The 15698-nt window shown below is 52.4% G+C and overlaps 1 protein-coding gene and 1 long non-coding RNA gene across 3 annotated transcripts; one reads left to right on the top strand and one right to left on the bottom strand.

Moving 5' to 3' along the window:
• Positions 1-1579: 1579 nt before the first annotated feature.
• Positions 1580-13105, bottom strand: KXD1 (KxDL motif containing 1). Of its 2 annotated transcripts, none has more exons than XM_019015265.4 (5): positions 12958-13105; positions 8770-8891; positions 5914-6066; positions 3738-3784; positions 1580-2511 (listed from the first exon to the last, which is right to left on the bottom strand). In XM_019015265.4, exons 2-5 carry the CDS (start codon positions 8868-8870, stop codon positions 2282-2284), a joined length of 531 nt encoding a protein of 176 aa, XP_018870810.2. In that variant the 5' UTR covers positions 8871-8891; positions 12958-13105; the 3' UTR covers positions 1580-2281. The 2 variants fall into 2 exon arrangements, with proteins under 2 accessions (XP_018870810.2, XP_055228168.1); XM_055372193.2 differs by having other exon boundaries at positions 13058-13092.
• LOC129528936 (uncharacterized) lies at positions 8792-11409 on the top strand. The gene is made up of 2 exons (XR_008674228.1): positions 8792-8932; positions 11114-11409. It is a non-coding gene; the product is annotated as an uncharacterized lncRNA (long non-coding RNA).
• Positions 13106-15698: the final 2593 nt, after the last annotated feature.

Genomic DNA, 15698 nt, shown 5'->3' with positions numbered 1-15698 from the left:
GCCTGCACTTTGGGAGGCCGAGATGGGCGGATCACCTGAGGTCGGGAGTTCGAGACGAGACTGACCAACATGGAGAAACCGCATCTCTACTAAAAATACAAAATTAGCTGGGCGTGGTGGCCCATGCCTGTAATCCCAGCTACTCAGGAGGCTGAGGCAGGAGAATCGCTTGAACCCGGGAGGCAGAGGTTGCAATTAGCCGAGAGAGTGCCATTGCACTACAGCCTGGGCAACAAGAGCAAAACTCCGTCTCAAAAAAGAAAAAAAAAATTACAAAAACTTTTCAGGTGTGGTGGTGGGTGCCTGTAATCCCAGCTACTCGGGAGGCTGAGGCAGGAGAATCGCTTGAATCCGGGAGGTGGAGGTTGCAGTGAACTGAGTTCACGCCACTGCACCCAGCCTGGGTGACAGAGTGAGACTCCATCTCAAAAAAAAAAAAAAAAAAAAAAAGTGCCACGGCGGGTGCAGTGGTTCACACTTGTAATCCCAGCACTTTGGGAGGTCAAAGAGGGAGGATCACTTGAGGTCAGGAATTCAAGACCAGCCTGGAAGACATAGTGAGACCCTCTCTACAAAAAAAAGTTTTATTTTGAACTATCCAGGTGTGGTGGTGCGCACCTGTAGTCCCAGCTACTTCGGAGGCGGGAGGATTGCCTGAGCCCATAGGTTTGAGATTGCAGTGACCCATGATTCGGCCACTGCACTCCAGCCTGGGCAACAAAGAGAGATGCTGTCTCAAAAAAAAAAAAAAAAAAAAAAAGTGCTGAGTACAGAGAAGATGGGGAGCAATGAGAAGTTACCTATAGGCTTAACAGGGGTACCTGTTTATTTCCTTGAACATTTGCAGGCACTACTACACCAGGCAAAAGCAGACACTCTCACGTCTGGGAAGATGCCTTTAAGAACCTAATTTCCTTTTCTTTTTTGAGACAACAGTTTCGGTCTTCTTGCCCAGGCTAGAGTGCAGTGGTGCGATCTTGGCTCACTGGAACCTCTGCCTCCTGGATTCAAGCAATTCTCCTGCCTCAGCCTCCCAAGTAGCTGGGATTACAGGTGTACATCACCACGCCCAGCTAATTTTTATATTTTTGGTAGAGATGGGGTTTCACCATGTTGGCCAGGCTGGTCTCGAACTCCTGACCTCAGGTGATCCACCCACCTCTGCCTCCCAAAGTGCTGGGATTACAGGCATGAGCCACCAAGCCCAGTCATAACAACATAATTTCTAAGTACTCAGAAGATGAGGTAACCCTGGGAGTGTGTCTGATGGGGAGTGGATCTAGTGTGGCTCCCAGATCTGGAGGAAGGCTGAGATCTGGAGAAGGAATTATGAAAGGAGGATGGGAACACTAGTATTGTGAGCAGTGACAGCAGCATGAGGGAAGACCTAGCTGGTGACGGGAACTTGGGTTATTATAGCTCCCACCAGGGGGGTTCCAAAAAAGGGCCACATCTCTTTCCAGCCCTGTAGTGCCTGATTGTCTGCACCTCCCTCCAGCAGGGCCCCCAGCCCCACATCCAGCACTTGCCCTCCTTTTGGGTTGCTTGGCTTAAGGATTGAAGAAGCCACAGCTAGGTGTACTTTTCCCTTTTTAGTAATGGTGTCTTTTTATTGATAACTTCCCAACAGCATCTGTAAACATCGGGTACAAAAATATTCCATTAAACTCTTTCCCGAGGTGGCTCCGTTTGCTCCATGGAGGCCTTCAGAGAGGCCTGCTGGCCCCTCAGGTTCCACACCTCTATTCAGAGAAACACAGAACTCAGCACGCTCAGGGCTGAATGGATGGCCAGCCTCCGTCTCAAGACTTCTACCTATCTCAGAAACCTCCTTGAGATACCAAGGAGAAAGTATTTGATACTTTTACGGAGCAAGGGGCAGGAAAAGCAGAATTAGTGGGTGCGGGGGTGGGCTGGGGTGAACTCAGAGGAGACCGTGCTTGTGCACCTCAAGGAGGTCCTGCCCGGGGGTGGGGGACATCAGGCTCAGCTCTGGAAAAATTCCCCTGTGCCCAGCCCCACGACTCCAGCTGGAATGGGCGTGCCCTGGCATGGCAGAGGGGTCTTGCAGAATAGAGATGTTCTGAGGAAGGAAGGAGCCAGAATTAAAGACCCCCCCAGGAATTCCACACCCCTCGGGAGAGAGCCTTGTCCCCCTAGGAGCCCTGGGTGACAGAAGGGGGCAGCAAAGGAGCCCTGGATGACAGAACAAGGCAGGGTTACCCGCTGCCACCTTGTATGCTGCTGCCCTGAGACCCCCTCAAGGCACCGGGCAGCAGGGCTATTCGCCCGTCGTCTCCTCGTCATCTGTCTGGCTGCGGCCGTTGATGGCCGGGGAGCCAGGCTGGACATGGGACAGGTCCTCGAAGCCGGGGCTCAGGGAGGGCGAGACGGTGTCAGGGCTGGTGTCACATGAGCCCGTGCTCTGTTCTGAGGTGGCAATGGTGGTCGTGGTGCTGGGAGGGATGGGGTCTTCATCCTCTTCCTCCAGGAAGGATGCCTCTGGGATATCTGGGGGAAGGAGGCCCAAGAGTTGGTTTTGTCACCTTGCCAAGCTCTGTGATGTAGGACTTATTGTCCATGTGACCCCTAACGGCTGCCCTCACCCCATGGGGGTATGACTTGACCCTGTTTTTTTTTTTTTTTTTTTGAGACGGAGTTTCGCTCGTTGCCCAGGCTAGAGTGCAATGGTGTAATCTCGGCTCACTGCAACCTCCGTCTCCTGGGTTCAAGCGATTCTTCTGCCTTAACCTCCCGAGTAGCTGAGACTACAGATGCCCATCACCACGCCCATCTAATTTTGTATTTTTACTAGAGACGGGGTTTCTCTATGTTGGTCAGGCTGGTATTGAACTCCCGACCTCAGGTGATCCACCCGCCTCAGCCTCCCAAAGTGTTGGGATTACAGGCATGAGCCACCGTGCCTGGCAGACTTGGCCCATTTTTATTTTGTAGAGGAGAAAACTGAGGCCCAGGCAGGGAAGAGCCCTCCCTTCAAGGTGAGGTGAGGAAGGGACACAAGATCTGGGGTTAGGCCTACAGGAGCCCTGAGGGCGAACCTGGCTCACTGCACTACCTAGGCTAGGTATATGACCTCCCCTCAGCCCAGCTCCCTGCTCTGTAAACTGCTGTTGGAGGCCCTGGGATGGAGAGCTGTCGGCCTTTTCCACAGATGGTGTGAACCCAGGCTCAGCCTGCAGAGCCCTTTAAGGTGGTGGCAACATGGAATGGTACCACAGAGAACACGCGAGCTCTCTAGCCAGACAGATGTGAACTCAAGTCCTGCCCCTCTGGGCCTCTGTTTCCCTCTCCATGAAATGGGGATACTCACAGTCCCCACCCCATGGGTGACTGTGGGTAACAGCTGGACATGGGACAGATCCTCGAAGCTCGGGCTCAGGGAGGGCAAGACGATGTCGGGGCTGGTGTCACATGAGCCCGTGCTCTGTTCTGAGATGGCTCATAATGCACACAGGGATAAGGATTGTCATGCTGCTTATCCACATTCTCCTGTGCGGCCTCCCCACAGGGCACGGACTCCCGTCCTAGTGCCTACTCTGCCAGCTGCTGACAGGACCAGGCCAGCACCCCGACCCTGCCCCCACCCCAGGTTTCCCCAGACCCACTGCCCATTACAGCCTGGTCTCAGTATCAGGCCCCAAGGTGGCCTTCCAGAAGCCTGCCCTGGGTGGACAGTGCTGACGTGCTCGGGAGCAGGAGCCCTGCGTGACACTTACGGCTGAAGGCCTCTGGGTGCTGCCTGGCCAGTTTCCCTTTCAGCGTCCTGCAGGGGAGAGAAGTCACACAGGGCTTAACCTGCTGAGCAGGTAGGCTGGGCCTGGTGCTGGCCACAAGCCCCTGCTACCAGCTGAGGGCAAGGGGAGACGGGAGTGAGAACCCCCACACTGTTCATCACTTCACATCTTCACTCTCTCTAGGTGCTCGGCCCAGCAGCCACAGCCCTGACAGTCGCCCACCAGCCAGCCTCCAGCCCCAAGGTAGGCACCAACCCTCAACTAGTTAGACTCTGGGTGCTCTGAGCCTAGGCACTGGCTGGGGGCTCCCCCTGCAAGGCTGCTTCTTACATGTGGCCTCTTCTCTGATAATTTTTTTTTTTTTTTTTTTTTGAGACAGAATCTCACTCTGTCGCCCAGGGTGGAGTGCAGTGGTGCCATCTTGGCTCACTGCAACCTCCACCTTCCAGATTCACATGATTCTCCTCCCTCAGCCTCCCAAGTAGCTGGGATTACAGGCACATGCCACCATGCTCAGGTGATTTTTTTGTATTTTTAGTAGAGACGGGGTTTCATCATGTTGGCCAGGCTGGTCTCAAACTTCTGACCTCAGGTGATCTGCCTGCGTCAGCCTCCCAAACTGCTGGGATTACAGGCATGAGCCACTGTGCCCAGCCATTCCTGCCTTTTCATTATGTGTCTAGCACTATGTTACTTTTTTTTTTTTTTTTTGAGACGGAGTCTCGCTCTGTCGCCCAGGCTTGAGTGCAGTGACACGATCTCGGCTCACTGCAAGCTCTGCCTCCTGGGTTCATGCCATTCTCCTGCCTCAGCCTCCCGAGTAGCTGGCACTACAGACGCCCACCACCACGCCCGGCTAATTTTTTGTATTTTTAGTATTTTTAGTAGAGACGGGGTTTCACCATGTTAGCCAGGATGGTCTCGATCTCCTGACCTCGTGATACGCCTGCCTCGGCCTCCCAAAGTGCTGGGATTACAGGCATGGGCCACCACGCCCAGCCGCACTGTGTTACATTTTTTAAGAATAAATAAACTGCAAGGCTGGGCGTGATGGCTCATGCCTGTAATCCCAGCACTTTGGGAGGTCGAGGTGGATGGATCACCTGAGGCCAGGACTTCGAGATGAGCCTGGCCAACATGGGGAAACCCTGTCTCTACTAAAAAAATACAAAAATTACACAAAATACAAAAATTAGGCTCACACCTGTAATCCCACCACTTTAGGAGGCCGAGGCAGGCAGACTGCTGGAGCTCAGGAGTTTGAGACTAGCCTGGGCAACACGGTGAAATCTCGTCTCTACTAAAATACAAAAAATCAGCTAGGCGTGGCAGCATGCGCCTGTAGTCCCAGCTACTCAGGAGGCTGAAGCAGGAGAATCACTTGAACCTGGGAGGCGGAGGTTGCAGTAAGCTGACATTGCACCACTGCACTCCAGCCTGGGCGACAGAGCAAGACTCCACCTCAAAAATAAAACAACAACAACAAAAATTAGCTGGGTGTGGTACAGTATGTCTGTAGACCCAGCTACTCAGAAGGCTGAAGCACAAGAATCGCTTGAATCCAGGAGGCAGAGGTTGCAGTGAGCCAAGATCACGCCACTGCACTCCAGCCAGGGCCACAGATCAAGACTCTGTCTCGGCCGGGCGCAGTGGCTCACGCCTGTAATCCCAGCACTTTGGGAGGCCAAGGCGGGTGGATCACGAGGTCAGGAGATCGAGACCATCCTGGCTACTAACACGGTGAAACCCCATCTCCACTAAAAATACAAAAAATTCTCCAGGCGTGGTCGTGGGCACCTGTAATCCCAGCTACTCCGGAGACTGAGGCAGGAGAATGGCGTGAGCCCGGGAAGCGGAGCTTGCAGTGAGCTGAGATCGTGCCACTGCACTCCAGCCTGGGCGACAGAGCGAGACTCCGTCTCAAAAAAAAAAAAAAAAAAAAAAACTCTGTCTCGATCAATTAATCAATCAGTAAATAAACTTACGTCAAGATTTTATCCCAGGGTTGGAATTGTCCCAGACACTTAAGTGCACAGTGAAGCCTTGTAAAACAAACAGAAATCTCCCCTTTACCCTGGTATGTGAAGGAAACTGAGGCTCAGATGGGGAGGTGGAGGCAGAGGTCAGCTGGGGCCCTGGGGTGGCACTGAGCACCCACCTGATACGGCGGAAGATGCTGTCCAGGTCCCGTTTCATCTCTACCAGGGTCCTCGTGTGGTGCAGGAAGCGTTCACTCATCTGCTGCAGGCGGGCACTGGACAGGTTGTTGAAGTTGAGCAGCATCTCATTGGTCTTCTCAAAGCGGTCCAGCCTGATGGTGGAGAGAGGGCATGAGCTTCACTGCCCAGCTTCAGGGCCCTGCCCAACCTGGCCCAGCAGACTGTTCATGCTAAGCCCTTGCCTGCTTCACAGCCTTTGCATGGGCTGTTCCCTTGTCCTGCAGAGTTCTACCTACTCTTTGAGCCACCTAGCAAACAAACTCCTATTCAACCTTCAAAACCCTACTCAAGTGTGTCCTTCTCATGTAGACCTCTTCATTCAGTCAGAATTTTTTTGAGACAGAATCTCGCTTCGTCACCCAGGCTGGAGTGCAGTGGCGTGATCTCGGCTCACTGCAAGCTCCGTCTCCCAGGTTCATGCCATTCTCCTGCCTCAGCCTCCCGAGTATAGCTGGGACTACAGGCGTCCGCCACCATGCCTGGCTAATTTTTTGTATTTTTAGTAGAGACAGGGTTTCACCAGGTTAGCCAGGATGGTCTCGATCTCCTGACCTCGTGATCCACCCACCTCAGCCTCCCAAAGTGCTGGGATTACAGGAGTGAGCCATTGCGCCTGGCCCAATCAGACTCTTTTAATTCCACTAGCCCCAGGTTGTTCCTCTGGCCCAGCCCTGACACCATAGGGCCAGGAGGGTCTGTGTCTGGCTTTGTCTCCCCTCAGTCTAGAAGTTCCCCAGAGCCAGGTCTGAATCTGACCTAAAAAAACAGGAGACCAGCCGGGCACGGTGGCTCACGCCTGCAATTCCAGCGCTTTGGGAGGTCAAGGCAGGCAGATCATGAGGTCAGGAGTTCGAGACCAGCCTGGCCAACATGGGAAAACCGCGTCTCTACTAAAAATACAAAAATTGGCTGGGCATGGTGGCGGGCGCCTGTAATCCCAGCTACTCGGGAGGCTGAGGCAGGAGAATCATTTGAACCCGGGAGGCGGACATAGCAGTGACCCGAGATTGCGCCACTGCACTCCAGCCTGGGTGACAGTGCGAAACTATGTCTCAAAAAAAAGGAGACCAGCACTTTAGGAGGTTGAGGCAGGGTGGATCACTTGAGGTCTGGCCAACATGGTGAAACTACATCTCTTCTAAAAATAAAAAAATCAGGGCCGGGCACGGTGGCTCACACCTGTAATCCCAGCACTTTGGGAGGCTGAGGCGGGCGGATCACGAGGTCAAGAGATTGAGACCATTCTGGTCAACGTGGTGAAACACCGTCTCTACTAAAAATACAAAAATTAGCTGGCCGTGGTGGCGCACACCTGTAGTCCCAGCTACTTGGAAGGCTGAGGCAGTAGAATCGCTTGAACCCAGCAGGCAGAGGTTGCAGTGAGCTGAGATTGCGCCACTGCGCTCCAGCCTGGCGACAGAGTGAGACTCCGTCACAAAAAAAAAATCAGCCAGGCATGGTGGTGCATGCCTATAATCCCAGCGACTCAGGAGGCTGAAGCAGGAGAATCACTTGACCCAGGAGGCAGAGGATGCAGTGAGCAGCAATTATGCCATTGCATTCCAGCCTGGGCGACAGAGTGAGACTCTGTCTCCCAAAAAAAAAAAAAAAAGACACAGGAGAGAGACAGGTACTATTGAGACTCCGAGCTGCTCTGGGTCTGGGAGAAAAGGTAAGGAAATCAGGTCTGTACTGTGTCGTGACAGCTGGGAAGAGCCTCTGGCTCAGAGACACAAAAACAAAGCTGCGGGAGGTTGTGCTTCCACTCCAGGACTGTATTAGCCCAGTGGTGTCCAGTCTTTTCATTTCCCTGGGCCACATTGGAAGAAGAATTGTCTTGGGCCACACATAAAATACACTAACACTAACGACAGCTGATGAGTTAAGAAAGAAAAAGAAAAAAATCGCAAAAAAAATCTCGTAATGTTTTAAGAAAGTTTACGAATTTGTGTTGGCCCACATTCAAAGGGTTGGACAGGCTGAGGGTTGGACAAGCTTGGTATTAGCCTTTCTTCCCCACAGGTCAGGCCTGAATTAGGGCAAGGTTTCAGCGGCCACAGCACCAAACCCCAGTGAGGACAAGAGGCCTTTATGTCCCCTCCAAGAGACCCTGGGCACTGTGCAGACACAGCCTGGGCTCTGGGAGACTAGTCCTTCAACAGGAAGTAGGCGCACCAGCATAAAACCTGCATAAAGGCCAGGCACAGTGGCTCAGGCCTGTAATCCCAGGACTTCGGGAGGCCGAGGCGGGTGGATCACTTGAGGTCAGGAGTTTGAGACCAGCCTGACCAACATGATGAAAGCCCGTCTCTACTAAAAATACAAAAATTAGCTGGGCATGGTGGCACATGCTTGTAATCCCAGCTACTCAGAAGGCTGAGGCAGGAGAAATCGCTTGAACTCGGGAGGCAGAGGTTGCAGTGAGGCAAGGTCACACCATTGCACTCCAGCCTGGGCAACAAGAGCAAAACTCTGTCTCAAAAACAAGAAACAAACAAAAAAACCTGCATGTGGCCCCCTCTGGTCCTTCAACTCTCCCACCCCAGGCCTCGGGACAGGAGCCCCTGCGGCCCCCGCCAAGCCATCCGCAGCTGCAAAACCTCCCCAAAGCCCTGCTTCCTGTGCCAAGGCCTCGCCTTCAGGCCGGGAAGGAATTTACTTTGGAGCCAGCGACAGATTTGCTCATTTCCTTCATTTTATCACCAGTGTGGGCCCCGGGTAGGGGCGGGCAAGACAAGAATGTTGGCCAGCCTGTGGATTCCTTCCCACGCTCAGGTCCCCCAGCCACCACTCACATGTTCTTCTGGGCCAGGATGATGGCGTTGACATCATCTGTGTTCACCATGCTCAGGATGCGGCCGCAGAAGACCCTCGAGGCCGAGTCCGGGAGGTCCATCTCTTTCTCCTCCTCCGCTGCCTGAAACAGGCAAGAACAGAGTGGTCTGCACTAGTCACCAGGTGAGGTGGGACCAAGAGGCCAGGCTGGGACCGCCATGTGCTGGAACCTAACCCAACCGTGGTGGTATCCTACGGTGGGGATGTGTGACTGTGGCTCAGTCATGCCACCTGAACCTCAGGTGTGCCACCCCAGGAATTTGGAGGTATTGGGCAAACTAAGAGAGGTTGTATTTGTAAACTGTACCCAAGCACATTAGAATCCCATCACCTCCCACTTCCATGAGCCCAAGGCCACAGGTACCTCTCACCTGCACAGATCTGCCAGCTTCCTCCCTCATCCCCTGCCTAACAACTGCTGTCCTCACAAGCTGAATGTGTGTGGCTGCTTCAGCAAATCATCACCACCTCCAATGTCTCCTCTCCCAAGAGGTCAATGACTCCTGTTCCAGTCACTCTTACCGCTTCTCTTACTACTTGACCTCGTTTTTTTATTTCTTTTTGATAAGGAGTTTCACTCCTGTCGCCCAGGCTGGAGTGCAATGGCGCGATCTTGGCTCAGCGCAACCTCCGCCTCCCAGGTTCAAGCGATTCTCCTGCCTCACCCTCCCGAGTAGCTGGGATTACAGGTGCCCACCACCACGCCTGGCTAATTTTTGTATTTTTTAGTAGAGACGGGGTTTCACCATGTTGGCCAGGCTGGTCTCGAACTACTGACCTCAGGTGATCCACTCGCCTCAGCCTCCCAAAGTGCTGGGATTACAGGCATGAGCCACCGCGCCCAGGCTACTTTACCTTGTTTTTGTGTGTTTGTTTGTTTGTTAAGAGACAGGGTCTCGCTATGTTGCCTAGGCTGCTCTTAAATTCCTAGGCTGACACGACCCTTTTGCCTTGGCCTCCCAAAGTGCTAGGATTACAGGCCTGAGCCACTGCGCCCAGCCACACTTTACCTTGATTTAACTGCTTCACTGGTTCACCTCTTCATGAAATTATCCTAGTTATCAGCTAACCCGTTTGCCTGTCACCGCCACAACGTCAGCTCCAAAAGAGCAGAGGTGGCCAGGTGCTGTGGCTCACGCCTGTAATCCTAGCACTCTGGGAGGCCGAGGCGGGTGGATCACGAGGTCAGGAGTTCAAGACCAGCCTGGCCAACATAGTGAAACCCCATCTCTACTAAAAATACAAAAATTAGCCAGGCATGGTGGCGGGCACCTTTAGTCCCAGCTACTCGGGAGCTTGAGGCAGGAGAATCACTTGAACCCAGGAGGCGGAGGTTGTGGTGAGCCAAGACTGTGCCACTGCACTTCAGCCTGGGCAACAGAGAGACTCCGTCTCAAAAAAAAAAAAAGAGCAGAGGTGTGTCTGTCACCAGAACCCGACCCGGAGTCTGGCTCATAGCAAAGGGCTGCCAGAATGTTGTTGTGGGGAAGGGCAACAGAACTTTTCAAACTCAGCTCTGATGTGACACTTTTATTAGCAAATTAAAGCCAAGAATTGCAGGTACTCACAGCCAACCTGTGGGCCCCAGCAATCCAGATGGTTCTGAGGTTCCCAGTTTTGCTGGCACACAGATGACCGTAATGGCAGGCAGGGACTTCCCGGAGCAGCCAGGGTAGGAGGGGCTACAGCACTGACCCTCCTAGGGAGTTCAGGAAAAATCTAGGATCTTGATATAGTTTGGCTCTGAGGCCCACACATTTAATAGCCAAGAAACAGAGACCAACTTCTACGGGATCAGAAAGGGTTTCAGAGGCCGGGTGTGGTGGCTCACGTCTGTAATCCTAGCAATTTGGGAGGCCGAGGTGGGCAGACTACTTGAGGTCAGGAGTTCAAAACCAGCCTGGCCAACATAGTGAAACTCAGTCTCTACTAAAAATACAAAAAAAAATTAGCCGGGCATGGTGGCGGGCACCTGTAGTCCCAGCTACTTGGATGGCTGAGGCAGGAGAATGGCTTGAACCTGGGAGGCAGAGGTTGCAGTGAGCCGAGATCACGCCACTACACTCCAGCCCGGGCGACAGAGTGAGACTCCATCTCGAAAAGAAGGAAGGAAGGAAGGGAGGGAGGGAGGGAAGGAAGGAAGGGAGAGAGAGAAAGAGAGAGAGACAGAGAAAGAGAGAAAGAAAGGAAAGAGAAAGAAAGGGTTTCAGAGCTCACTTAATGTACTCTCCCATTTATTCAGCGGCTACTCTATGCTAAACAAAGCATCAAGCTCATACATACTGTTATCATTCTGATTTATAGATGAGAAAACTGAGGCTCAGGGACACTGAGAAACTGGGCCACTATCACACAGCCAGTGAACCTAAGTCACAACAAATGGCCACAGCCCACAGGTCTCACAAAGGTGTGAATCTGAACAGGTGCACAATATCCAGCTGTGACAGGACAGTGGCTTCTTACAGCAGCTGATTTCTGCCCGACTTCTGATGTTTCTCCAGGAAAAAAGAGGAAACAGGGATTTTTTTTTTCTGGGAAATTGCCTCATTGACAAATGTCAGCAATCAATACTTTTTTCCAAAATATCATGGAGGCCAAGAGTATCTATTTGTGATCTGTATCCGGTCAGTGGTTTGCAGCACCTTCTAGAAATAAGGTGCCACACCTGGCGAAACCCCCTTCCCTCTAATAATAACTATGGTTATTGAACTCCTATGACATGCCACGCAGAGACACCCAGTCTCCACATTCCCAAAGAAGCATGATCTTGTATAAAGAGGATACCTGGACCGGGTGCTCATGCCTGTAATCTCAGCACTTTGGGAGGCCAAGGCTGGTGGATCACCTGAGGTCAGGAGTTCAAGACCAGCCTGGCCAACATGGTGAAACCCCCGTCTCTACTAAAAATACAAAAATTAGCCAGGCATGATGGCGGGCACCTGTAGTCCCAGCTACTCAGGAGGCTGAGGCAGGAGAATCGCTTGAACCCGGGAGGCAGAGGTTGCAATGAGCCAAAATCAAGCCACTGCATTCTAGTGTGGGCTACAGAGGGAGACTTCATCTCAACTGAAGAAAAAAAAAAAAAAAGACACCTGGAGAGGGAGGCCCATAGCTAGTACCAGTGAGACACAGTACTGGGACCTTCTGGGATACACTCCTCCTTCAAAACAGGACTCTTTTCTGTCTCTGGCTCCCAGATGTGAGGGCTGAGGGGTTCCTGGCACCTCCCTCCCGTCCCCCCGCAACTTCCTCTCCCAAGAAGCCTTCCCTGATTACTGCTAGTCTGGCCCACATACACAGTGAAATTGACCCAGCAAGAGCTCTGATCCCAACTCCAAATGTAGATTTATTGAAGAAACGCAGAGAGGTAGGCTGTTTGACCATGGGAGAGCCACTTCACCCTTCTGAATCAGTTTTTTCAAACATAAAATGAAAATAAGGTAGAATGAAGATCTCACAGTGCTGTCTGTGGCAACTGAAACCAAAGGTGATAACGACTGGAGCTCAGGACAGGCTGTTTCTCCAAGAGGAGTGTGAAGAAGTCCCGGGAATCAACATTTTGAGAGCATCCCAGGGGCCTCTAAGAATATATTACGGGCAAACACTTGTAGAGCACTTCATTTCATCCTCAATCACCGTTACGAGGCAGACACAATCATCTCCGAGTGAAACTGAGGCTCACAGGGGCGGGCTCCGTTGCCGAAACTCACAGGGAGAGGCAGAGAAGCACCACGGTTCTATATCCAAGTTATTTAACAGAATTTAACTCAGCCATCCAAGCTCTGAAAAACCCCAAGTGGGGAGGGGCTCAAATATCCCCTCACGCCCCGTCCCCTACAATACAGGGAAACTGAGGCACAAACCGGGCAACGCCCAGCTCCAGGTTACACAACACACCCAGAACACAGGAGGCCCCAATTCCTATGCCCCTGATCCGGATCCAGATCCAGCCCGTAGCGCCGCCTGCGTATCCATTGAGCAGACGGGGAAACTGAGGCCTGTGCGCAGCAGGAATGACCAGATGTGGCCAGCGGCGCACCCCACCCCACCGCAGCCCGGGGGCCGCGCCCGACCCGGACCGGTTCCCCGCGGCCCTGGAGTCCCCAGCCCCACCCCAAACTCGGCCCCGGCGTCGGTAGCGGCGGCACCTGCACATCTGGCGGCCTTGCTCGCGCTTCCGGGATGGCGCCCGCGCCGGCGAAACGTCACCACGCACCGATCGTGCGAGCGCGCGTGGCGGGGACGTACCCTGGAGCCGCTTGAGTGCGTTAAGTCACGACAGGAAAGGGCGGGGCTTAGACGGAGCTTCAGCTCGTGGGTGCATCACAATGAATAGCCAATCAAACAATTCATCTCGCGCCTGCGTATTTCCAGAAGCCCAGGCTTGAAAGCGGCCCGGAAGAAGGAAGGCTGAGAGAAGTGTCCCATTTTATAGATAGTGTGACTGAGGTTCCAGAGTGGTAACCCTCCCCAAGGTCGTAAATGCTACAGTGGTCAGAGGCCAAAGCACACTCAAGTGTCCTGCTTTCCAAGCAGGGAATTAGACTCATCTGTGTTCAGACATCCCTGCTCCACTTTTGCTGATTTTTTTGGTCCAAGTTTCCTTTTTTTTTTTTTTTTTTTTTTTTTGAGACAGAGTTTCGCTCTTGTTGCCCAGGCTGGAGTACAATGGCGTGATCTCGGCTCACTGCAACCTCCGCTTCCCAGGTTCAAGCGATTCATCTGCCTCAGCCTTCCCGAGTAGCTGGAATTACAGGCATGTGCCACCATGCCCGGCAAATTTTGTGTTTTTAGTAGAGACAGGGTTTCTCCATGTTGGTCAGGCGGGTCCCGATCTCCCGACCTCAGGTGATCTGCCCGCCTCGGCCTCCCAAAGTGCTGGGATTACAGGCATGAGCCACCTCGCCCAGCCCTGGTTTCCATTTACACTTCCACGTTGTTTTGGAGGAATGCGCTGGGTAATTTTTTCAAAAGGGTTTACAGGCTGGGCGCGGTGGCTCACATCCTGTCATTGTAATCCGAGCACTTTGGGAGGCCGAGGCGGGCGGATCACGAGATCAGGAGTTCGAGACCAGCCTGACCAACATGGTGAAACCTTGTCTCTACTAAAAATAAAAAAAATTAGTCGGGAGTGGTGGCGGGAGCCTGTAATCCCAGCTACTCGGGAGGCTGAGGCAGGAGAATCGCTTGAACCCAGGAGGCAGAGGCTGCAGTAAGCCAAGATCGCACCACTGCACTCCAGCTTGGGCGATAGAGCAAGACCACGTCTCAAAAAAAAAAAAAAAAAAAGAAGGTCAAGGTAAAAAATGAAGTAAATGTATTTTAAGTTCATGTTAGTTTGTGTATACGAGTACCAAGTTTTTGTAATAAAATGCCTCACAGCTACAATTGGAAAAAAAAAAAAAAAATGGGCCTGTGGTCCGAGCCTGTGGTCCCAGTTTCTCAAGAGGCTGAGGTAGGAGTATTGTTTGAGGCCAGGAGGCAGAAGTTGCAGTGAACGAAGATCCCACTCCAGCCTGGGTAACAGAGTGAGACCCAGTCTCAAAAAACAAACAGGCCCGGCGCAGTGGCTCACGCCTGTAACCCCAGCACTTTGGGAGGCCAGGCGGGTGGATCACCTGAGGTCGGGAGTTTGAGACCAGACTGGCCAACATGGTGAAACCCCGTCTCTACTAAAAATAAAAAAAAAAAAAAAAAAAATTAGCCTGGCGTGGTGGCAGGTGCTGTAATCATAGCTACTCAGGAGGATGAGGCATGAGAATCTCTTGAACCTGGGAGGCGGAGATTGCAGTGAGCCGAGATTGTGCCACTGCACTCCAGCCTGGGTGACAGAATGAGACTTTGTCTCAAAAAGCAACAACAACAACAACAACAAAAATCGCTATAAACTGATGTGGATTTATTTTATGGGTTATAATTATTTCCTTTCCTGCCCCTTTAAATTAGCTCCTGGCCGGGTGCAGTGGCTCACGCCTGTAATCCCAGCACTTTGGGAGGCCGAGGCGGGCGGATCATGAGGTCAGGAGATTGAGACCATCCTGGCTAACATGGTGAAACCCCATCTCTACTAAAAATACAAAAAATTAGCCAGGCGTGGTGGCAGGCGCCTGTGGTCCCAGCTACTCAGGAGGCTGAGGCAGGAGAATGGTGCAAACCCGGGAGGCGAAGCTTGCAGTGAGCAGAGATCGAGCCACTGCGCTCCAGCCTGGGCGACAGAGCAAGACTCCGTCTCAATAAATAAATAAATAAATAATAAATAAGCTCCTGTGTCCTTTTAATATGTCGCCACCATTCTCTGAGCATTATTTATCTTGGGCTCCACAACATGATCCAATGCTGTGTAAAATCCTTGAATCAGCCATTTCTCCAAGGAACCTGGTTCCTTTGCTTCAAGAGTAGGATTTAGAAACCAAGATCAGTCGGGACTCAGTGATTCACGCCTGTAATCCCAGTATCCCAGTACTGTGGGAAGCTGAGGTGGGCAGATCAGGAAGTCAGGAGTTCGAGACCACCTGGGCCAACATGATGAAACCCCCCCGTCTCTATTAAAAACACAAAAAAATTAGCCGGGCATGGCAGTGGGCACCTGTAATCCCAGTTACTCAAGACGCTGGAGAATCACTTGGAACTGGGAGGCAGAGGTTGCAGTGAGCTGAGATCACCCACTGCACTCCAGCCTGGGCAACAAGAGCGAAACTCTGTCTCAAAACAAAAAAGAAAGAGGCCGGGTGTAGTGGCTCACTCCTGTAATCCCAGCACTTTGGGAGACTGAGGTGGGCGGATCACCTGAGGTCGGGAGTTCGAGACCAGCCTGACCAACATGGAGAAACCCTGTCTTTACTAAAAATACAAAATTAGCCAGGTGTGGTGGCACATCCCTGTAATCCTA

This window comes from Gorilla gorilla, chromosome 20 (assembly GCF_029281585.2).
Source record: "Gorilla gorilla gorilla isolate KB3781 chromosome 20, NHGRI_mGorGor1-v2.1_pri, whole genome shotgun sequence".
Taxonomy (NCBI): domain Eukaryota; kingdom Metazoa; phylum Chordata; class Mammalia; order Primates; family Hominidae; genus Gorilla; species Gorilla gorilla.
The sequence above is the reverse complement of the archived record's forward strand: the minus strand, read 5'-3'. Positions and strand labels throughout refer to the sequence as shown.